Below are 23377 nucleotides of genomic sequence, written 5' to 3'. Positions count from 1 at the left end.
AAGGTGTCTCTTGCCCAAACACATAAGTGGAACATGGATAAGAGAGGGCACCAATGCCTCAGATTTTTCTAACAAACTCTATCAGCCAACATAAACACAGCCACAACACAGGACGTTCAATATTCGGTGGCCTGTAAGAAAGGCAGCAAACTTTCTAATCCTCACAGAAAATAGGTAAGAAAAAGAGGATGGAAAATTACCAGCATAAGAATTAGGCCACAAGCGAAACCCTGGGCTAGATATCTCTGAACTTGTGGAAACTTCAGATCGAGAAATGAGTGAAGCACATGACTTATTTGTCACCCAAACTAAAACTTAAACCCAGATGCTGAAGGATTTGAAGAAAGAAGGGTTTAATGGGCTGAGCCAAGTTTGCAGTGCATCAAATGGAAAATTCCTCTGAATATGGGTGAAACTGGGTTCCACAGTTCAGCATTTCCTGCCAACAGAAAGCTTAAAAGTGAGGTTAAGGGCAAGTGTGTGTGGACAGAGGTCTGAAATGATAAGGTCTGCAATGACTCCACACACTCAGCATTATATGAAATCATACACACCGAGACTGGACCTAACAAGAAGAGTTTTCCATCATGTCAGGATCAGGACTGTTTTATTTTCATCTCGGTAAGACACACCAAAATGAAGCTACAAATATTACAGATTAACTTGGTTTTCCTAGTTCAAGGTTGAGTTTTCACGTTGCTTATATTCAAAGTATCTATTCCTAATTTACCTTAATTTAAATTGTTGCTTTTTGACATCTAAATATTTTATTTTAATGCTGCAGTGCCGAGCCCATATTCACAGCCCATGGCCCTGCTTTCTAAAGTACTAAAGGAATATTAAACAAAATAAAACTTCTTCCTCAGATGTTACCGATCTTCATGTTAAGGCAAAAGGTACATACAGAGAAAAAAAAAGGCAATGCAAAGAAAGAAATGACTGAAAAACTAATTACAAGGTTTTTGTAGGCATCATGGAAAAACAGAGTGCTTTGAAGGAAGTGATTCAAGGATGGTAAGATAGTTTTATGTATATTTATCACTTTTTCACAAGTGTGAGGGCTTCAAGATGGCACAAAAATTCTTGTTTGGTTATGGTTTTTAAAAAGCAGATGTATTAGTGGACAAGCGATGCTACAATAATTAGAATGAGAGCTCACAAAAATCCTGTTTCTCCTTTGTAACGAAATAATTATATAGATAGATTTTCCCATACACATAAATTAGTAAGGAAGGGGATATGTGTGTGGCACAAACAGGCCCCTATTAATTTGTTGTATTCCCAACATTGCCACAAAATTTGGTCTATACTTTACACACTTCTTTCTATGACCATTAAAGGCTTTCACAGAATCACAGAAGGTTGGAGTTGGAAGGGTTCTCTGAAGATCATCTAGTCCAACCCACCTGCTAAAGCATCAGTGGAGACATGAGGTTCAGCAGGTACATCTTTGACAACTAGTTTATTCATCTGAAATCATGGATAAATTCGAAAATCCTTCTGGTGGTACCATTTGCTAAAGCAGTCACAGTTCACCAAGCTACCTGCAACAAGCAGGTGTTTGAATCCCTCCTCTGCCACAAATCCATCCCAGCTGGTTAGCTTGGAAAATATAATGAGGTTTAAACTAAGAGATCAACTCGTTACCTCTCCTGGTGTGGGAACATCTACCATTTTTCAGAAATGCAGTATCCAATTGCTGATGTGATGGAATTTCTTGTTGTTTTATATACACATTTTAGATCTACTTGCTTAACTTGTGCAAGAGATCTTGGCAAACACAGTGTAAAAATTCATGTGTGTCCTCAGTATATTTAACATTTACATCTATTCATAAAAAAATAATCCATGATATTAGAAACTAATACAGAGCCAAAATGTTAATGTAGTCTCTTCCACATGCCAAAAACTCGTGTGGGTATACGTATAAAGAATGTACATACTCAGAGAGAGACACTAACATCTTGTAATGCAATATGTTTCTGTTATACACACTCCAGACTTCCTAACAGCTGCATATTTTAAAATACATAAACCCATACTTGAAAAATAATAAAATGTATTAGTTTTCCACATTAGGCATTTATGACCTAATTTAGGAGAGTATTACATCTTTATAACTTTTAAAAGACCCATTTTGATAAAACATCCCCATAAACAGACTGAGAAAATCAGGGTAACAAGCATCTGTTGGTGCGTTGTTTTCTTAATGGGGTAATAAAATAATAACACATTTTTATAACTTTTCACAACAATATAAAGTATTAAAATTGAAACTGATATTGAAAAATGTTCTCATGGTCCATTTTATTTTATTTTTCCACTATGTAAAGTTACAGTACTTACCAGATTAATATTAATATATCTTAATTATGTTGACACAATGGAAATTTGCCAAAGACATTCAAAGAATGGAAATAACTTGTTATTTCCACTAGTCTAATTAAGGTGGTGCATTTAGTCCATTTTATTAATGATATATGAGTAATATGAATATTTATAAGAATGTATAGACTATACTGCATATAGCAATGATCACCCAAATTTTATGAGGGTTTGAAAAAAGGTAATTCCATTGACTTTTAAGAGCAATGATGATTTTTTTTTCTAATCTTCCTGTTCTAATAATGAATTAACAAAATTTATTCTGAAAACAAATGGCTCCATTACATAATCAATAGCTTCTTCCCAAAAACTTATGTTACATAGTTCTGATGTTAAGTTTTTGGAAAAGAAAGGTTGGACTACATTGTGTAACACAAAATAATGAATAGGTATGGAAAACTGTAACTTTTTGAAGCAAAATGGCTATATTTAAAAAGTAAAATTAGCACAAATTTTGCAAATTATTTCCTCTGAAACTATGCATCTGAATATCAGGAATTCAACTTGGATAAGCTGCTGACCTGTATTCAAAGTGGATTTTCACAATTATAGTTTACCAAAGTATGGATAAACTATGATTCACAGCTCTTAGGCACAGAAAGGACCATCTAATTTTGCTGCATAACACAACCCACACAATTTTCTTGAATGAGCTCTCCAGATCCAGTAGCTGTGGTTGAACTTGAGCACAGCTCTTACAGAAACAGCTTTTACAGAAACATCTCATCTTGATTTCAAAATTTCCAGTCATGGACAATCTGTCACAATCATTGGTTAAGTTATTTCAGCACTTAGTTATGTTGTTAAAAATGCCTTATTTCTAGGTTGAATTTGTCTAGCTTAAATGTCAAGCTACACACTAGGAGAGGGACTCTTCTCACCTGACCTAAAGCTCTGCAATGTCAATATCTACACACATCTTCCTGTCAAGGAAGAGAAAAAGGCACTTCCACAACATGGTTCATGTGACTCCTCTTAAACATCTACCTTAGGAAGAGAAAAATTATAGCCCAGAAATGCTTATTTCTCTCAATTGACTATAAAGGAAATCTACCCTTTGTGCTCAGATACAGATATTTACATCTAGCCAGAGGAATTCTACCCTGAATATGCTCATAACTTTGAATGCTGGGACTGAAAAACCATAAAACATGAGATTTTTCTTTTTTAGTGGGTTCTTAAAGACTGACAACACAACACTTTCTTCAGTTTGGTAAACTCTACAGATAAAGCACTGTGTGTATCTTGATGTCGGAATTATTTTAGTCTTTCACTTTCCCCATGATCTTTGAGCCCTCTCCAGCTTGTTGAGGTTTTTACTAAAATATGAACACCCAAACTGGAATGATATTTTAGCTGTACTTGCCACAATACAAGAGAAAACTCCTCCATTTCCTATTTCCCTGCTGCCTGCCCAAGGACTGCGTCAACCCCTTCAGCTACAGTGCTATATTGGCCCCATCATGTTCAACTGATTCCATAAGACTCCAGGACACTCTTTCAAAATCACTACTTTGCAAGATACAGCCTCAGAGCCTGTAAGCATTGCCCATTTTCTTAATTCACAGATGAAATACTTAACATCTGGCTCTTCTGGAATGAAAATAGTTTGTTCACACTTCATTTATCAGATGGGAACTCAGCAACTGTGTCACTAACTCGTCCTCTTCATTTCTTTACAATTCCCAATTAACTTTTTTCCAAAAATATTTGACAAGGAAACTAGAACCTAAATAAACTACATTCAAAGAACTGGAAAGTTTAAGAGTTTGAAATATAAATTTTTCCAAACCTGAAACACTCACTACGAATGCAGAGCTGCAGCCACTCTGCCTATATCTATATAATAAAATACAGCAGCATCAGGGACTTCTCAGACCAATCAGCAAAGCGTCATTGTCTTTATGTTACAGTGCACTTGACTCCAGATTTCTCCTACACCCTGACAATGTCAGTCTCAGTTAATATGGTGAAAGTCAGAGCTTCCCAGTATCTACTGCTGTTCTTAGGGTATATGTCAATACAAACTAGAGCCAAAATGTTGCTGCTGACTTTGGGCAACTGAATATTGTCACATCATGTTAAAAGTGAAATATTACTTTTTTTTGGGGGGAAAAAAAAAAAGAAGACGTACTTAAAAACCTTGAAACTCGATTTCTTAAAAGTAAGGTTTATGAGGTTGGGAATTAATTCTTTCCATGAAAAAAATAAGAAATGCAAGGGGTTGCTTCAACAACCTAAAGGAAATTGTGCTTTGATGAATCGCAAAGCATGTAATAAATTAGTGGAAGCAATTAATACTACTGATCGAAAGCTTTGCCCAAAGACATGGCAGTAGTTGTTTCTTACCCTATAAATACAGCTGATAAAGATCCCTGGCTGGGTAATCTGGGGCTAGTTAGCTTTCATGTCCCTCTGCAAGCTCTCACGTCAAGCTGCCAGCTAAGGATGAATGTGGATAAACTGGAATTCCTCATCCTCCACCTACTCCAAATCCTCCATTGCTGTTCTGCAGGAACCTCATGACCATGACCACCATCAAGGTGTATAACGTGGGTGTCATCTCTGACACCGCATACTCTGCATGTTCATACTCAGATTGCAGCTATATTTTACCTTTCTCTATCCAGATAACAATCCTAGTGGCACATAACTGCCTTTCTTACCCTTCATAGAATGTCCAGAGCTGGAAGGACCCACAAGGATCATGGAGTCCAACTCCTGTCCCTGCACAGGACAACCCCACAGTTCACACCCTGTGTCTGAGGACGTTGTCCAGTCTCTTCTTGAACACTGTCAGGCTTGGGGCCGTGACACCTCCCTGGGGAGCCTGTTCCAGTGTCCAGCACCCTCTGGGTGAAGAACCTTTTCCTCATGTCCAACCTAAACCTTCTCCTTCATCCAGGTTCTGATCTTCTCACTGAGGAAGTTACAGAAACAGTTATGAATCTGGTTTTGAAAAAAACCTCAACATATTCTGCTTTCTACTAAGTCATAAGGCTCCTGCCAAGGCCATTTTTCCTGCTCATCACTTTGAATTTCTCTTTTATTAGTCACATGCATTTCAGGCTACTTTTCTCTTCTCTTCCTGACGTCTCCTCATCCTGTGCAGCGGCACATTTACCATCAAATGTCAGATTCCAACCTGGACCAGTGCATTTGCCATCCTTTGCTGTGCACACACACACCAAACACTCAAGCCAGCCCATCTTCTTCCTCATCTTTTTGGCAGGAACAAGCTGACAGCAGATTAACTTCATCACCTGCTGTCACTTAATTCTTAAAACTCTTCTGTGCTGTGACTCCTACAAATAAAACCCTCATAATAATTGGATAATTTATGTACTGAGACCACTTCCTCACAATCTAAACGACACTATATCCCTTTTACTCTCCTGTTTATCTTGTCAAATCTTGTAATTTGTCTTATATCACAGTATCACAGTATGTTTGGGATTGGATATATATATTGCAAAATCGATGGAGCCATCATTAACTTGTGGTTTGCATTTGTGTATTACAAACAACATACAAGTACAGAGGAGTCCTGTTTCTTGACTAACATTCTTACATTGAAAAGTATTAGTAATAGTAATTAGTAATAATACTTTTTTCCCCCATTTTAAAAGGTAAATGATGATTTACTTGTGTTATGGAAGTGGAGAGTCCAGAAAAAAGTCCCACACAGTTAAATCAGTACTCCCTGACATATTTCAGGCTAAGCATTCAAAATGTCTAGTCGCTTTTGATAATTTGGAACTAGTTATAAAATTGTGTCTCAAAATTAATATTCCTTGATCACATGAATGGTTTTCATCATGTTCTAAAGAACCCTGATTAACAGTTTTTAACTAATTAGTTGAGCCATCCAGTTTCTTTCTTTTGTACCTAATTATCTCTTTCTATAGCCTCAATATTAACGTAGTAAATTATGCACAAAGATGGAGCTCATCAACCTACTAAGCTACTAAACCCCAAGTTTCTTAGAGTGGCAACAAGCATTTTCCTTTCTTCTGTACCATATACTTGTTTAAAAACAAACAAACAAACTTCATGCACAATGGTGAGATTGTTTAAGCTTTCTTGTTAACAGATGCACAAAAAGCTGTGTGCTTTTTCTCTGAATCACCTCATATACACTCTGAATCTACACTATCTCTTCTGAATGCTAATTTGTGTATCGTATCTAAACACCAATTACAATGACAGTTGTCTTGATGGTAAATATTAATAATTTGTCCTCCTTGAAAAAAAGAAGTTACCCAAACCCTTTAGCACCGACAAAATTAACCCAGTGAAACTGATATATCTCACTTCCAGGCCATTTGTACTGCAATAATTCTGCACGGAGACTGCTTCCAGCAGTTTTATCACCTTCTGCAGTAAAATTAACACATGTAGATCTCCGGAAAGTCTTATTTGTTTCCTTGTTGTTTCACTTCTTTACCATCAAAACCGACACTCCTGTCAGCACATCACCACATTTAAAGACTGACCTGTGCCAGTAAACAGCCTGAAATGTTGCATTAGTACAATTTCTCCAGGCTGGATACCAGTCTCATCCCCACCTACATAACGTGTCAGTGTTAGCAACCCTATGCAAACACTAATCTGTGACTTTTTCTTATTTTCATTCTTATTCGTCATTATTATTATTATTTCTTACTCTCATTTTCCTAGCATTATTGGAAGCTAAATAATGTGAAATCAAAGGTATATAATTCTTGGGCAGAGCTCTTCACTGTGAAATTAATTCCAAATTGGTAAAACTGAATAGGAAGTTTTTCAACCACTTAGGTAAATTCTATGTTCCATCATCATTCAGCAACTGAAGCCTAAAGGAAACCACTTATTCGACACATTCTCAGGGCTTTGAAGAACACCTCAGGATCTTTATGAAAGACGAATACATTACATTTTTATCCATGTACATTAACTAACATAAATACCTAGCGAGACATAGGAGAGTGTCTCACCAAGGAAAAATCCATGTCCTCTTTCCTTTACTTCAGTGGCATGGAGGAAAGGGTCTAATTTCTACTAACAAACATTTAATGAACTTAATCGCTAAGGAGGGAACTGAATTATCCAGGATAATTCAACTAGGAGAAAGAAACTCTTGGTTTAAAAGCGAGAAAAATATTCTGATTGTGAAATGTTTGTAATGTGGAAGAGCAGATACAAGAGATGTACTTGAAAGCCCTGGTGGAAGCTTAATCATAATTGGATATCACAGTCACAGACACAAGTACACTACTACACAGCATTAAAAACATGACAGGTACTTGATTAACTGTTAAGAATTTATCCTAATTTCATTATTTTTCTCTAGTTCTGTTACCAATGCAATATTGCTGTATCCCAGTGCTGTATCCTATTTAAGTTTAAATCCTTTAAATATCTTCCAAAACTTTCCAGGCCAGAACGAAGATCTGATCTCAGTTTCATCCCATTTGATGCTTATTGCTAGTGCTTTTTAAGGACTCTTAGCTATCTTCTCTTACTCTGGCACCAATGTTTACAGTACACACAGATACATAATTTGCACTTCCACAGCTGAGCACTTTCCATGCTTATTTTCAGAAATGGAACACAGAAAAAAAAAATTACTGAATCTCAAATTTCAGTCCACCTCTTGCTTAAACCATCCTCTCCCTCCACTAAGTATATTTTTGAAACATTTTACTTTCCACCCCAGCAGCAGAAATGCCACGATCTTGTCTTTATCAAATCCACTACTGGTGCCTTTTAAGGTCACCATCACTGACAAAAGAACTACCATAAATTAAATGTCCAGAGAAACCCAAGATGCCAGGAAGAATATCTTTATATACAAAGTACTAAAGCTTTTCATATGACAAAGACTATTTTCTTAGCTTTGTTTACTAATCTATATTTCGATATAGATATAGTTTTGAACTATAAACATATATTTCTCTGCATCTCTGTTGACATCTCTGAAAATCCTTTTTTCCTATGAGCATCCTTCTCGATATTTTCCTCCCATGTGCAATAAATTTTAAAAAAAGAATGTTGAAATAACAGATGAATCAAAAGATATATTACTAATAATACTGAAAGCCTCAATTTAGCATGTGCTTTTGTCAGACTGAAGGTACAGTTTAAAAATTAAGCAGATGATTGCTTTGCTGAACTGAGGTTTACACGACCTTGAAGTTAAAGTCAGAAAGCTGGAATAATGCAAAACCTCAAGGAAGGGAAGAAATACAGAAAACCCAAACTGAAATTCATAAAATGTGTTCAGTTGCCTCAAGCCTGGTGTTTTCGTTCGATTCAGCTGGAGAAATATTTGCAAGCGCACGGTCAGGCGAAATGAGTCTGAAATGAGTCTGCTTTGGAGAAAAGGAGAACTTAGGAGTTAAAGAGATTTCCTAGGAACCGTATAGCAGTGTTGCCTTCTGCTGCCTGGAGGTATATCAGGGAGATAAGAGCAGAATAAGCATTATTGCTACAGGGGATAGAGAGGACAGAGGACACAAACCAGAGGAAGTGAAGCCTCCTTTGTACCGCTGCTCGCTAAACAAATTTATTGCTGTTAGTGGCATCAAAGATTTAAATGAGAACTGACACCTCACTGTATGGGGCATGAGAAATGGACAGAAAAAAAAAAACCCACAGAGTCCCCATTTAAACTTTAGAAATCCTTTGTCCTAGTTTGAATATCATTATTACAGGACTTCATGAACATGAGAATAGGCAACTAGAATGGAAAATAACAGATAACAGAAGCTGTAAAAAAATATTTCCACTCAGACGTGGTGTTCCCAAATGATTATTTATCCTTTTCCAGAGCTACCCTGTTAGGGCTTTTACATTCTTTATTTGCAAGGTGACATGTCAGTGATGCCAGAGATGTCCACAGGTACACCTTCTATCTGAGCTCAATAAAACACAAGCCTGCCGAGCATTAGCGGTAGAAATAACATCTACAGTGGAGATCCTGTTCATGAGAAATTAAGTTCCACGCAATCTTCTTTAACCACAGATTAATTCCAACTCAAACAGTTCTATGACATGATCCTAACATACTCATAATGTTTCATCTCGACAGCTCACATCCTGGCCTGTATCGCTGCGGCCTGACACAGTTGCGGCACGTCACATCTGGCTCAACTGCAGCACGTCACATCTGGCTCAGTCCCTGCTATAGGTGAACTGACAAATATGAGCAGTTTCAGTTCATAAAGCACTTTGAAATCTTTCTGGGAGAAAAAATACCAGTGCACGCTCATTTTCAAGAGGAACCTGAAAGGATTGTACAGAATACAACTAACAACAACTCACTTTGCTTTACATAATGGTATAATTACATAATATCATCCAAAAACCCCACAAGAACATGAAACCTGCAGGGAGCTGCATTATTATTGTCTGTAATGACAAGTAAGAAAAAGACATATTGTTCTGAAGATTCCTCAGATTTGTTCTTAAGATTCTTCAGTTATCAAATTTCTATTTATTAACCTTTCAACCAGAATATACATGCTACATGGGTGCAGTGTCACTGTCTTCAAAGATATTATTGAAGATGGGCATGTTTATATATTTACTCTTTGTGTAATATACTGGAACACTTTATTAAATTACCTTTTTTTTTTTTCCTAGTATCTGCTCTGGATTTATATTTGCTCACCTTACCCTTGAATTTTATTTATGTAGCTATGATACATGTTAGACTGGCTTGAGCAAAGTACCAGAAGCCAGATTCTCATTTATACTAAGGTCTTTTAAGCCTCTCCGGAGGCCTGTAAGAACATACACTTCATTAAAAAAGTAATGTATTCTTATCCTCAGATACTTTTACATCAGTACAACTGTGTGTAAAACGCCTCTAGTAAGCATTTGAATGTGGCCACACAGTTAGAAAAAAAAATATACATAAGGTTTTCAAGCTTAGGAGTTCCTTTGTTTTGTGTAAGAGATTCATCTGATTGCAAACTTCATAGCTTATTTATTATCTTCTCACTAAAAGAGCTGGTAAATTTATCTGCTAAATCAGAATTTCTTATATTATTAGATATGAAAGGTAATCAAACCTTACACTGCAAGCTCCTTTTGGCAAGATGCATGTTCCATTTAGTACTCCGACGTGCTTGAACAGGCAGAAACACAATGGAGTAGCCACCCTGCACGCGGCTGTGCAAACTACATTAGCAAAGTCACGCCGTGCCAGTATCTCCTACCTCAACAGAACCACATCTATACTGCCTGAAAGCCCCGCGCGCCGCTTGCAACAATTCATGTACTGTGTTGTGCAGCAAGACACTGATGTATGTGCAATCCTAGAATTTTAAATGTCCCCACAGGATATCCAATACTATCCAGACCGTTTGTAAATACTTTCCCAGCGCTCTGCAGAAAATGGGCCAGTTCTTTTCAAATCTACTTAAATGGCATTTTTGTCTTATCTAAAAATCTATGTTTAATAGAATCATCTGGGCGACTTACTGTTTCGTCAGTACTGCAAGCTTATGCCTTCATTAATAAATTCTCTTTGAGCATTAAGATTACCCCCAATGGAGACAGCTGGGAAACTGCAGTATAAAGTCAAGCAGCACATTTAATGACCAACGAACTTCTGGAAACTTAGTCCAAAATGATACATCATTGTGTCAGACACTCTTAAGCAATACGCAGTTTGGTCTCCCTCTTCAGAAACATGAAACCCCCTGAAACCGCTACCACAAATTGTGAACCTTTTAAATTACTGCCAAGCCACCTGCTTTTCTCCAGGAAACTTCATAAAACTCTCCAAATTAGTAATGTCATTAAGTAAAACTTACAGAACTGTTGTTATTCTGACGGAGCATTAGCTGTTCAGTTTAAGGAAACCAATGGGGATTTTTATCATGGAAAGAACTGTCATGTGTACTGTATGATCTATTCCAAATGAAATGCTTTAAAATATTCTTAAATATGCTATTCTTTCACATTTAAATCTTTCCGGGAGAAAACTGTATAACCATATTTTTGGGATTAAACTCATATAATGAAGAAGTTCAGTTCAGGAGAGGGCATGCAGAAGATTCTCAAACAGTTTATGTGTCTTGAGATGGTCTTGAGAGCTCTATATTATAAATCAAATGTTGGATTTTGCATTTCTGAATAGCACTGGAAGAAATAGTGCTGAGGTTGAAGAGGGAGCCTGATTTCCCCTGTTCATTCTCTTTTTGTGAATGGCTCTGCACAGAGCGGGCAAGGATGGATTATAGGAATGCCTGCTGTCGAGGAGTTGGCCAAAACCGTACCATCTCATCTTGGAGTAATTTATCCAATAAGATGATTTAGAGGACAGTTCGGTGGCACCATTTTTGGAAGGCAAAAGCAGAAGGGAAGGAATATAAATCAAAGGTGACTGGCAGGTAAAGGATATATGCAGCAATCAGCCAAACCATGTGCACACTGGCACATATTCAACAAGATCATTTATAAAAATTTTAAGTCAGGAGTACACAAAAGGGGGTCTGGTGCTAACTAAATCCACAGATAGATTACACGCCACTGAAATAAACACTTCCAGATGCTGGCATACAATAACCTTTTACAGAAAGAAATGTTTTCTTTCATAAATCTGAAAGGAGGAACCTTGGGTTGGGGGTTGGGGGAGAAGGGAACAAGATTTCCAAACTGAGATTTGACTTCCTACTGGTTTTATAGAATAATAACTCATATTTTTCAAACACGCAGTGTTAACACTGTAAAATAACAACTACAGACAATAGCTTGAAGTATAGACAAAGACGTCATAAGAATATAGCTGTTGTTTAATGAAATAAAACACGTTTTTCTTTCAAAATGAGAAGAAACAATGAAAAATGTCATTTTGACATTTTCTACAGCAGAAACTGAATGTGTAACTGAATGAAAAGTTTTCAAACGCCTTTTGACATAAATACATACATTTCATTTTTGAAAACTTATTAGGAATGACACCCTGACTTCTTCAAAATCAGTATCAATTGTTTCTGAATATCAATACGGGCACTATATAATATACAGGATGCTAAATATCTGAGATTTTTTAATTTGCTTAATTTCTTTAGGAAGCAGCATTCAAATTTTTTTTATCATTGAAGTGCTTTAGAAAAATACAGATGTAATGTATCCACACTGTGTATATTGAAGCAGTTATTGAAGGCTTTATCCCAAAACTTCTTCTCACTATTATTTTGGTCTGAAATATGCATAAAGAAATTTCTTTCAGTTAAGAAAAGCAAGTTGCAGACCAGATGTGAAGCTGAATTTTTCTTGAAGTTTCACACACCTAAAAATGCTGCTTTTCAAAATGTTCTGTTTGTTCTGTTTATCTCCACAAATATAATATAGCCACACTACTCTTTATATTTTCAAACCTTCCCTCTCTTCGTTCTATCCCCTCATCTGCTATTCTAGTCTCACACAGGCTCAGCTTTGCCAGGTCTTTTGCAAATAGTCCACAAATTCTGTTTTCTAGAGGAAATCAGTAGAGTCAATATAATCTTTATTAAATTGAAATTACTAAAGGTTTGCGACAAACTTCAGTATTTTTTGCAACAGAAATGGACTTAAGCATTCACATAAAAGCTGAGCTCAATCGGGATCAATAATTAGCACTTTTAAAATATAAGAAGTGAAAAGTTTTGGCTAAGTATATTATTTGATTGTGAGACTCTATTATTTACATGCAGGTGTAATATACTGCAGTCTACATGGAATACTTGCATTTATTATTAAAGAAGCTATAAGAGTATAGACAGGGCTGTATGAGGCCCAAATAATGTCTCTGCCAAAAAGCATTCTCTGGTGTTACATATTCTTTGAGCAGGGAATGTCACAAGCAGCATCATAAACATGGTTTTGTAAATATTCATTGTTTTATGATGCTTGGGCAATTTTATGAGACTGAAATTTTTAACAAGAGAAGGTTTAGACTAGCAACTCTTTTCATACTGAAATTACTTGGAGCCTGAAGGAGTATTTCCCCCAAAAAGTAAATACCCAAACAAATGTTGGTTATACCCTCTGTTCATTCAATATGCTCCATTTACACATACATACACTGCTGAATAATGGCCACTGTCTTCCGCAGGTCTGTGCAAGATTACAATTCACACTTATAACCTCAGTTTCTCTTTAACTAAACACAAAATAAAATCATTTCAGAACTAGCATAAACTAGAGGGAACAAAGAATCTGTTTTGGAAGCGTTTTTGCCTGTGGTTTTCCAGTGTTGTAGCTGACCACTGTGCTTTTAATTTCAGAGCAGAGGATGCTAGCTGCACTTTTTCCTAGAGTTGTTGTCTCATGGTCGCAAGTACCATTTACAAACTGTTCATGTACTACTTGCAACTCTTCAGATCAAGCTTTCAGGTAATCACTATATATTGATAACAGAATTAATATTTTTGAAGAATTATTTACTGCTTGTTGCTCCAACTGTTAAAATACAATCAATTCAAACCACTTAAAGTAATTTCTCTAAAGACATTATGCTTGTATGCTTGGTAAGAAATTTTCCTCTGATATTTTTGTGAACACTTCATCATACTAAACATTATTAGACTAATACCCAGATGAATAGTAGGATTATACCTAAAGGCCCAGCCAAGACTATGTGCTCTATGGAGATTAACTTATTTCAGAGTAATCTAAATATAACATATTATCATTATTTTATTTTTAAAAAATTATCATTATTATTTTACTTTTTTAGCCAGTCTGTGGAATTATTGAGCTTGTTATAATTTGGTTTGGTATTGATTTTCATCCCATTTAAATCCTGAATCATATTGAAATCAATGATGCTGCCATGTTGTAAAGTAAGAGTCCAGAAGCAAAGTTTCATGAAGAAAGAGGGATGTACCCAGGTCATGCTACAAGATATGAAAATTTGCTCTTTCCTGTCTTGCCAAATTACATGGTGCTATTTTTAAAATCAGTTATTTCTATTTCTGCTCCTTGAAAGTCTGGACCATATTTTAAAGTGGGCAATAGTGAGTGTCACCCAATAGTGTCAGTAGAGAACATATGGATAAAATATCTTAGACTACCTTAGACATGATACAATGCAGAAAAATCCAGAGTACACTTGCTGCTTTCCATTGTGGCTTGCACTTGGAGGCAAAGCCTAGATGCTCTAATTATGTTAGTCATTTTGACATAGTTATTAAGGTCAAAATAAATGCATACAGATTGTTTTCACTAGTTTCATGTTAGTTCTAATTTACCATATGATTATAAAACTTTCAAAGTGCTCTTTTTGTTCAAACCAACATCCATCAAATGCTGCTAAAGAATAAATCACACAGCTTAACTCTTTTTCCAAAATTGCCTGATTAGGAACACTTATCACCAAATCAGATGGAAGAGGGACAGTCATAACGAAACAGCAAAAAAGGGAAAGATGTCAGAAAATATCACTGTTTGTGCCTCAGAAATACATATTAACCATCCTCAGAAAATAGTCCCAAGAGAACATCCTCAGAAAATAGTCCCAAAAGAATATGTATTTTTTTAACACAATATTCTCACATATTTGCTTTTTAAACAGAAATAAAATCTAAATTCTATTTATGGGACTGAGTTTTTCAGTGGCAAAAGATAAAACTTGCACTTTTACCCTCAAGTTTTGCATTTTAGAAGTAACACTAGTATTGTGAAGTGTTCTACAAAATACAAGTTCTTCACATGATCTCCTTCAGAAATCCAGTGATTTTGGAAAGAAAGCATGCTTGCATCTGGCAACTAAAACTGATGAGGTTCACCTCAGTTCCATCAAGGTTCAAGCAGTCAAAACCAGGAAGATTCCGTGAAACCAAAATTAAAAGATGAATCACATCAGTACAGCTCAACAATAGCAGGTTTCTAGCGTGTATGCTTCAAACTGCGGCAGAATGCAAAACCAGAGGCTTACAACCCTTAGGAGCATTTTGAACATAGACCAGCCTGGGTCAAGTCATTCTCAACGCTAAAAGAATGAAGCTGGCAAGAGTCTTATCATAGAATCATAGAGTCATTTTGGTTGGAAGAAACCTTCAGGATCATAAAATCCAACCATAACCTCACACTGGCACTAAACCACATCCCTAAGAACCTCATCTACACGTCTTTTAAACCCCTCCAGGGACGACGACTCCACCACTGCCCTGAGCAGCTTGTTCCAATGCTTCGCAACCATTTCAGGGAAGAAATTTTTCCTAATATCCAATCTAAACCTCCCCAGCACAACGTGAGGCCATTTCCTCTTGTCCTATCACTTGTTACTTGGGAGAAGAGACCAACCCCTTCCATGCTCCAGCGTCCTTTCAGGCAGTTGTAGAGAGTGAGAAGGTCTCCTCTCAGTCTCCTTTTCTCCAGGCTGAACCCGCCCAGGTCCCTCAGCTGCTCCTTAAGACTTGTGCTCAGCATTAAAATCTTGGACTTTACAGTGGAGAACCTAGAAACTGTGGAATCCTCCCTGATTCCTTTTTATATACACAGATCCCAGGAATCAGAGAACATCTGTTATCCCATAATGTGCTTTGGTTTCCTCACGGCCAGAATCAGTCTGTATGCCCAGACAGTTGGCACACAAGCCCAGGAGCCATGGGTTCCAGGAGGAATTCTATATGGCAAGGGTTTCTCACAGGCAGCAAGCATCCTGGGATCCTTATTCAAAGAAATTCTGCTTTGTTTCTGCTCTTCTCTTTCATAGAATCATAGAACGTCCTAAGTTGGAAAGGACCTAAAAGGATCATCAAGTCCAACTCCCGTCCCTGCGCAGGACAACCCCACAGCTCACACCATGTGTCTGAGGGCGTTGTCCAAGTGCCGATACCTTCACCTGTCTCTGCAGTTATGGATAGATCTTGTCACCACTGAGGATGAGTTTCCAGACAACATAGAAATTAGCTCTAGTCTAAGAACTGAGAAGTCCTGGCTCACCAGAGGTGAGAAACAATAAGAAGGTGAGGAAAAAAAAAATATATATATATATATTAAAAACTATAACACAAGAAGAAAAAAAAAAGAAATAAAGAAAGTGACTAAATCTGTATTTTAGTATCAAAGGCAGTTAGAATGTTCTCTTCTGCTTTTGGTTTAAAATGCAATCACTTGCATGGGATTTTTCATAAAGAGAACACTGATTTTATAGCATCCCATAATTTTAAATAGGGAAATATTATCAGATACTTTGCAGGTCCAGATTTTTATTAATTTCTCATGATGTATTGCTGATTTAAACCCAGTCCATTTGTACAGATGATAAAGCCTTTCAAAACCCAAGGTTGTTAAATCATAAATATTAAAAATGATGCAGAGTGAACTTCAGGAAAACTACTGAATGCCTCACACTAGGCAGCATGGCAAAAAGCCAAAACCCAAGTCTAGCTAAATTAAAAATAATCTCCTAAATGAAAATGTTTGCCCTCTGCCTTATATGCCTGTCTGGAATGAGATGGAAATTATTTAAAATGAAAATATAGTCCAGAGCTGTCTACTATTTCTAACTAATTTACAGCAAGGGTAAAATTCTTCTATAAATCCCCCTAACTGCTCAATAGTCACAGATCCAAGAAAACTTCAGAATAACATAGGCTTACAAAATTAAAATAATTCGTTAAATTCCAATAATTGTACTGTGCTGAAGTTCATGTAATATTACTTTGGAAGATAGAAAAGGACTCAAAGTTATTCCTTTTTCTTTCCCAATCTTTTCTCAATGGTCAGCAATCAGGAGCAGTAACATGCTCTTGTTTTCAAAAAAATATTGTTGAATACTTTGGATAACTTATTTTGCCTTTTATTCCTGGTATGAGATTCCCTGTATGTTCCTAAGACATGTCATGGTACTCAGGACAAATAAGTACACGGTTAGGTTTCTAAGGCTGATTCTAGATTCTTCTTGTACAACTATCATAAACTTATACTGGAGTAATATAGCATTTCGGCATTAGCAGACTTGCAGTCTTATTATTGAAAGTCTTAAGTCTTTCACTTAAAGTTCAGTCTAATCTATCCATTTTAGGAACTGTATTGAACACAAAAATGGTTGTTTCTTCAGAGAGCTACACTCATTCTTTTCCTTGCTTCTGTAGCAGGACTGCTAACATGAGTGGCAAAATGCCATCAGAAAACAGCATGAAACATCTAGATGTGCAGAAAGATCCTTCCTCCTTACCTCCAACAGACTCCGTGAGGGCACCTATTGACAATAAAATCATATCTGATGTGGCAGAATGATCAACAGGCTTAAGAGAAATGGAAGAGATGATATGCAAAGGTATATTCCTAACTTCTTTACATGACCCTTAGGTGGAAACATCCGAAAGCACGACTTCACTGATTCTAATGACAGATGCCCATTCAGCATTTCTGTCTCTGCAGTTTTTGAAGTGTCACCACAGGATCACAAGAAGCACATCGAGTAAAGCCACTTTTCCTCCTGGTTCTGTCATCCTATCTGGCAGGTCACGCACACACACAAAGAAGCTACTGTGAAAGCAGAGGCAGCAGGAGGAGGCAGAAGTCATTCCAAAGAAGCATCATTGCAGTACTGTCCAAAATGCCTAGAGACAGTATTTTTAGTACAACAGTGTGAGAGGCTGGTAATAGGAAAAGGTCAGGTCAAAGGAAGCATCAATCCACATTCATACATTTGGCATCTGTAAGGAACTTCCAGGAAGTTTGGGGGACTTTCTTTTTTGACAACTGTGATAGCAGTGTTCATCCCCAAAACTACTGATAAGGGCTCTGACAGGAAAAGCGGGCAGACTGGCAGACCTAAATGCATACTCTATAATATCTCTCAAAATGCTTTTCATAGAACCATAGAACAGTTTGGGTTGGAAGGACCTTCAAAGCTCATCTAGTGCCACCCCTGCCATGAGCAGGGACATCTTCACCCAGATCAGGTTGCTCAGAGCCCCGTCCAGCCTGGCCTGGGATGTCTCCAGGGATGGGGCATCCACCATCTCTCTGAGCAACCTCTGCCAGTATTTTACCACACTTATTTTAAAAAATTTCTTCCTCATGTCTGGCCTTAATTTCCCTCTTTTAGTTTAAAACCATCATCCCTTGTCCTACCACAACAGGTCCTGCTATATCGTCTGTCCCCATCTTTCCTACAGGCCCCTTTTAAGTACTGAAAGGCTGCAGTAAGGTCTGCCTGGACTTCACTCTTCTCCTGAACTTTCTCATTAAAAAAGGGATCATATTACAGCTCTACAACATTTGTATGTATCTAGAAGATGACCAAAGATCCCCTTTCTCTTTCTTGGCTTGTTTATGGGGAACAAGATCTACTCATCTCATCAGCCAGATTTACGGCAGGTAATGTCAACAAATAAAATTGTTCAGTAAGTTGTACTGTTTGGGATTTTCATGAGATTGAAGGACATTAACAAAAAAAAATCCAAACCAATACAAAGTATTTTATTATATCTTGTGTCTGCAGAAAAATTTCAAACTTTTGTCAATAATTAACTAAACCACTTTGAGTGAGGGTCAGGGACATGTCTTAGCAAATTCCTGCTAAAGACACTTCTGTAGTTAGGACTAGAAATTCTATGGTATGCTTTATACGATATTAATCTAGCATTTGTGAGTGGCAAGAGAGGTAAAATTATGTAAAGATAATTTATTATGACTACATATCAACTATCGTTAATAAACCAAATATTTCCTGGCATTTATAAAAGCATCGATAAGTTTTGACACTAGGAAAATTATAACTTCACATACTCATTTATTCTTATTTTCTCTCGTTCCTTGCTTCTGAGGTCAAGTCCCACTTGTTTATTTATGTTGATATTTGTGAACTTCATACACTTCTGTAAAATTTTTATGTTCGATGAATTTCCTCCAAATTCAGAATCATTTTTGTTTCCTAAAATCCCTCCAAAATTGGACAGTTTCTTTCTTGGGAGCTCAGACGTAGTTTGGTGTGGGGTTTTTTGTTTGGTTGGTTTTGTTTTGTTTTAATGATTTCTTTGACATTCATTCTTTCCTAAATGTAGATATTCTGAGGTAAGCAAGGATATATGCCACATAAAAGAGCATATCAGAGGAAAACAACCCCAATTTATGACATTGGAGGGACTGACTACTTTCACATTTTTATCAGCTGAGAATATTAAATAAATAATTTGTTTGGCTGCTCTGAACAATGGGTTTGCAATTTGCATAGAAAAAATGATGGCGAAACCTCATAACCCATCAGTGTTTTACCACAAGCTCAGTTCTATTACATTTTAGTGGAGATTCAAAGTTGTCTAAAGAAACCATTCTCTTCTTTCTCCAACCGTAAATGTGTCACTTGAGAGTTCAACTTCCAATAGGAGCAGTATCTGACACACAACTAATTTTAGAATATAAAGTGCTCCTCACCATCTTGGAATACATATAATTTAAAATAACTGTAAACCTAAACTTTGCAAAAACAGAAAATTCAAGCACTAACAAAAAAGCATAATTTGTAATTGAAAGAAAATAATATTTAAAAGAATAAAAAAACTTTTTTGTCCTTCCAAAAAGAGACAGAAATTACTGAGTTTTATTTCCCAAGAGAATTATGCCACTTTTATAAAGAAAATTACAGTCACCACAAATTGCTCTCAACAATTCCAAAGCTTCTTCATTTGACCACTTGAAAATCAAAGTTCTTTAAGATTATAAATATAACTTTTTATAACTCTGTTATTACGTACTGTGAATGGGGAAAGGGGGCCAATCTTGTGGCCATAGCGTCGAATGGCCTCTCTGATGTGGCTGGGCTGGATGGCATCGCTTTGAGCCTCGGTACCACAGGCTGCAGTGCTCTGCAACAGAAAAACACATAAATTGTTACTAAATCAAAAACACACAACAGACCTACAGTGCATAAAGTACAAAAATAAACCTTTATAAAATGGACCTTATTTTTTTTTTTTTTCCTGAGGATACACATCATTGGTGCCACACACTACATTAGAGAAAAAAAGCTATTAACAAATCAAAGAGGACTTTTACATGAACTTTGCTTAAGAGACGCAAAGAACACCATATTTGTCCTCTTAAATCTTTCACCTAGTGCTGCTGTATGTTGCAATTGAAAAGAGCAGAAAATGTACAAACTAAAATGAAAAGGTCATATAAGTCATACTGCAATAACCACAGGAACTATTTTTAAAACATTTCAGGCTCATATTATGATGTCAAGGGATGGGGGAAATATTGAACAAGTACCCAAGTGGAAAGCAATTTGACACTAAAATCACCATTGAGAAGTATGAGATTGAAATTTCAAGATGAAACATGTGACATAATGGTGTTAAAGGGATGTAAAATATTTTAATTACCTCAAACTGGAATGTTTTCAAAACTTAAAATGACTTTTTGGACTAAGGACTGTAAATAGGAAAAATAAGAATTCACTGCTATTTGTCCATTGATTTTACAAAAATATCCCCAGGATTTTAGAAGAAAATTTAGTCTTTCTCCTTGCTAGTCAAACTGAAATATTGGGTTAGGCTCCATCTATACACAGTTAATTGCCAGAATTCAGACAACTTATCGGAATGATGGCTGCTTGGTAATAAATTAATGAAAATGATATTAGTTGAACGTACTAAGAATGACAAAAACTTACATTATACACTGAAATTTCAGATACACGTATATATGGTCCCCCTATTCATTTATACTATGCACTAATGCTGTCAAACTTGGAATATTACTTACAAAATGTTTCATTTTCAAGAGTGCCGAGTCTACTGGAGCCTGTGTGTGTACACACAGAATTATTCATAATATGATGGCAGATTCTTCCCTTGCTGATTGACATTCATAAACAGAATATGAAACTCAAATATTTTCTGCTGGACTGGGCCTTTGTGGACTAAGAATAACATTCTGCATCAAGTTAACTCGTTTGTCTCAATGCCTCAGTCATACCCACCCAAATTGGATAAGTCAGGGGAACATTTTATTAAAACAGTGCACTTTTTAGAATATAATTATTATTTGAAAAGGTATTAAGTGAAACACTAAGAATTGAAAATAAACTCACAAGTGAAATATAATTTATATAAAACTACATCTCCAGATAAATTCTTGTTCCTAGGAATTATAATGGAAATCAGCCACAGAAACAAAACATCATCGAACGGAATATAAAAATGAAGAGGAAAATGGAAAAGCTTTGAGAGTGTTTTTTAGAATTCACTAAAGGCTTTCTAAATGGAGTATAGAAGTATATAAGGGCAGAAAGAAAGTTGAACGTATTAGGAGTATCAATAGAACTGATGACACTAGAAGAAGAAAATACATCTTTTTCTATCTGTCACCGTAAAAATCAGTGGTTAAACTTTGTGAAAAATGAGTATTTGTTTTAGGAGAATAAAAACACACATGAGAAAATCACAAGCCACTTCATTGTTTTGCAGCCAAATGAGTACTGCCGTCACACTTTTCCAAAAAAGCCCTACACGACTAACACAGCGCTTCCTACCCAGTTTATTTAATCAAATCTATTCCCCTTGTGGTTTTAAAGTACATATATCCCTCTCAGATAGATTACCAAGGATCTGCAACAGAAGACAGGAATTGTAGTATTTACATTTCACACGCTGAATATGAGACATCCATATTTTATGCAAAGTAAACAAATATTTAGATTGAATGCAAGCAACTGGTATAAAAGTAAAGCAGGTCAGGCAAAGTTGTTATGAGCAAAGGCAGCAGTTGCCTAAGGCTGCTGGGAGCAGGAAAATCACAACCACCTCTTTGCATATTTTGTTTATGCTTTGACCCTCAAAGCCTACGCTAGCTGCTACTGTCAGAGAAGGGGATGCTTATTTGGGATGGTGTCTACTGCTGTGGCTGTAGAGGAGCAGCTCAACTTAGAAGCAACAGTTGTTACCTCAACAAAATCAATGATCTGGATGAGGGGATTTAGTGCACCCTCAGAAAGTTTGCAGATGACACCAAGTTGGGTGGGAGTGTTGATCTGCTGGAGGGTGGGAAGGCCATACAGGGAGATCTGGACTGGCTGGATCGTTGGGCTGAGGCCAATTGTATGAGGTTCAACAAGGCCTAGTGCTGGGTCCTGCACTTGGGTCACAACAACCCCAGGCAGCAATACAGCCTCAGGAAAGAGTGGTTGGAAAGTTGCCCGGCAGAGGGAGATTTGGGGATGCTTGTCGGCAGCCAGCTAAACATGAGCCAGCGTGTGCCCAGGTGGCCAAAAGGGCCACCAGCATCCTGGCTTGTATCAGCACTAGTGTGGCCAGCAGGACCAGGGCAGTGACCTTCCCACTGTGCTCAGTGCTGGTGAGGCTGCCTCTCAAATCCTGTGTTCAGTTTTTGGCCCTTCAATACAAGAAAGAACTTGAGGTACTGGAGCAAGTTCAGAGAAGCACAACGAAGCTGGTGAAGGGTCTGGAGCACAAGTCTGATGAGGAGCGGTTGAGGGTCCTGGGGCTGTTCAGTCTGGGGAAAAGGAGGCTGAGGAGAGACCTTCTCACTGTCTACAACTGCCTGAAAGGAGGTTGTAGCATGGAGGGTGTTGTCTCTTCTCCCAAGTAACAACTCATAGGACAACAGGAAATGGCCTCAAGATGTGGCAGGGGAGGTTTAGATTGGATATGATGAAAAATTTCTTCATGGAAAGGGTTGTCAGGCATTGAAACAGGCTGCCCAGGGCAGTGGTGGAGTCACAAATCCTGGAGGGGGTTTAAAAGATGAGGTTCTTAGGGATCTGATTTAGTGACAGTGTGAGGTTAATGGTTGGGCTTGATGACCTTGAAGGTCTCTTCCAACCAAAATGATGCTATGATTTTATGAAAATTGAGCTTGCAAGAATTACTGGAAAGTTTTAGTCTAGTTCTGTTAGAAAGAACACCAAACCACACACATCAGCCCTGCAATAACATTGTTAGTTGACATGTGATAAAGGTTGGAATTAATATTTAAAATGAGACATGTTACTTCCTGAAGATGTTTTGGTTTGGTTTGGTTGTTTTGGTTTGGTTTT

The 23377-nt window shown here is 37.0% G+C and overlaps 1 protein-coding gene across 13 annotated transcripts in view; it reads right to left on the bottom strand.

The window, feature by feature from the left end:
• The window catches only part of SUPT3H (SPT3 homolog, SAGA and STAGA complex component), a 285459-nt gene that overhangs the window by 33029 nt on the left and 229053 nt on the right, over window positions 1-23377 (bottom strand). For all 13 annotated transcript variants that reach the window (XM_082049036.1, XM_082049035.1, XM_082049030.1 and 10 more), the window contains one exon: window positions 20073-20183. In XM_082049036.1, coding sequence (XP_081905162.1) covers window positions 20073-20183 — 111 coding nt within the window. The remainder of the gene's footprint in view (window positions 1-20072; window positions 20184-23377) is intronic.

Source organism: Streptopelia decaocto (genome assembly GCF_964273445.1).
Source record: "Streptopelia decaocto genome assembly, chromosome: 3".
In the NCBI taxonomy this organism is placed as follows: domain Eukaryota; kingdom Metazoa; phylum Chordata; class Aves; order Columbiformes; family Columbidae; genus Streptopelia; species Streptopelia decaocto.
Note: the sequence above shows the minus strand (reverse complement) of the source record. Positions and strands in the feature narration are given on the sequence as shown.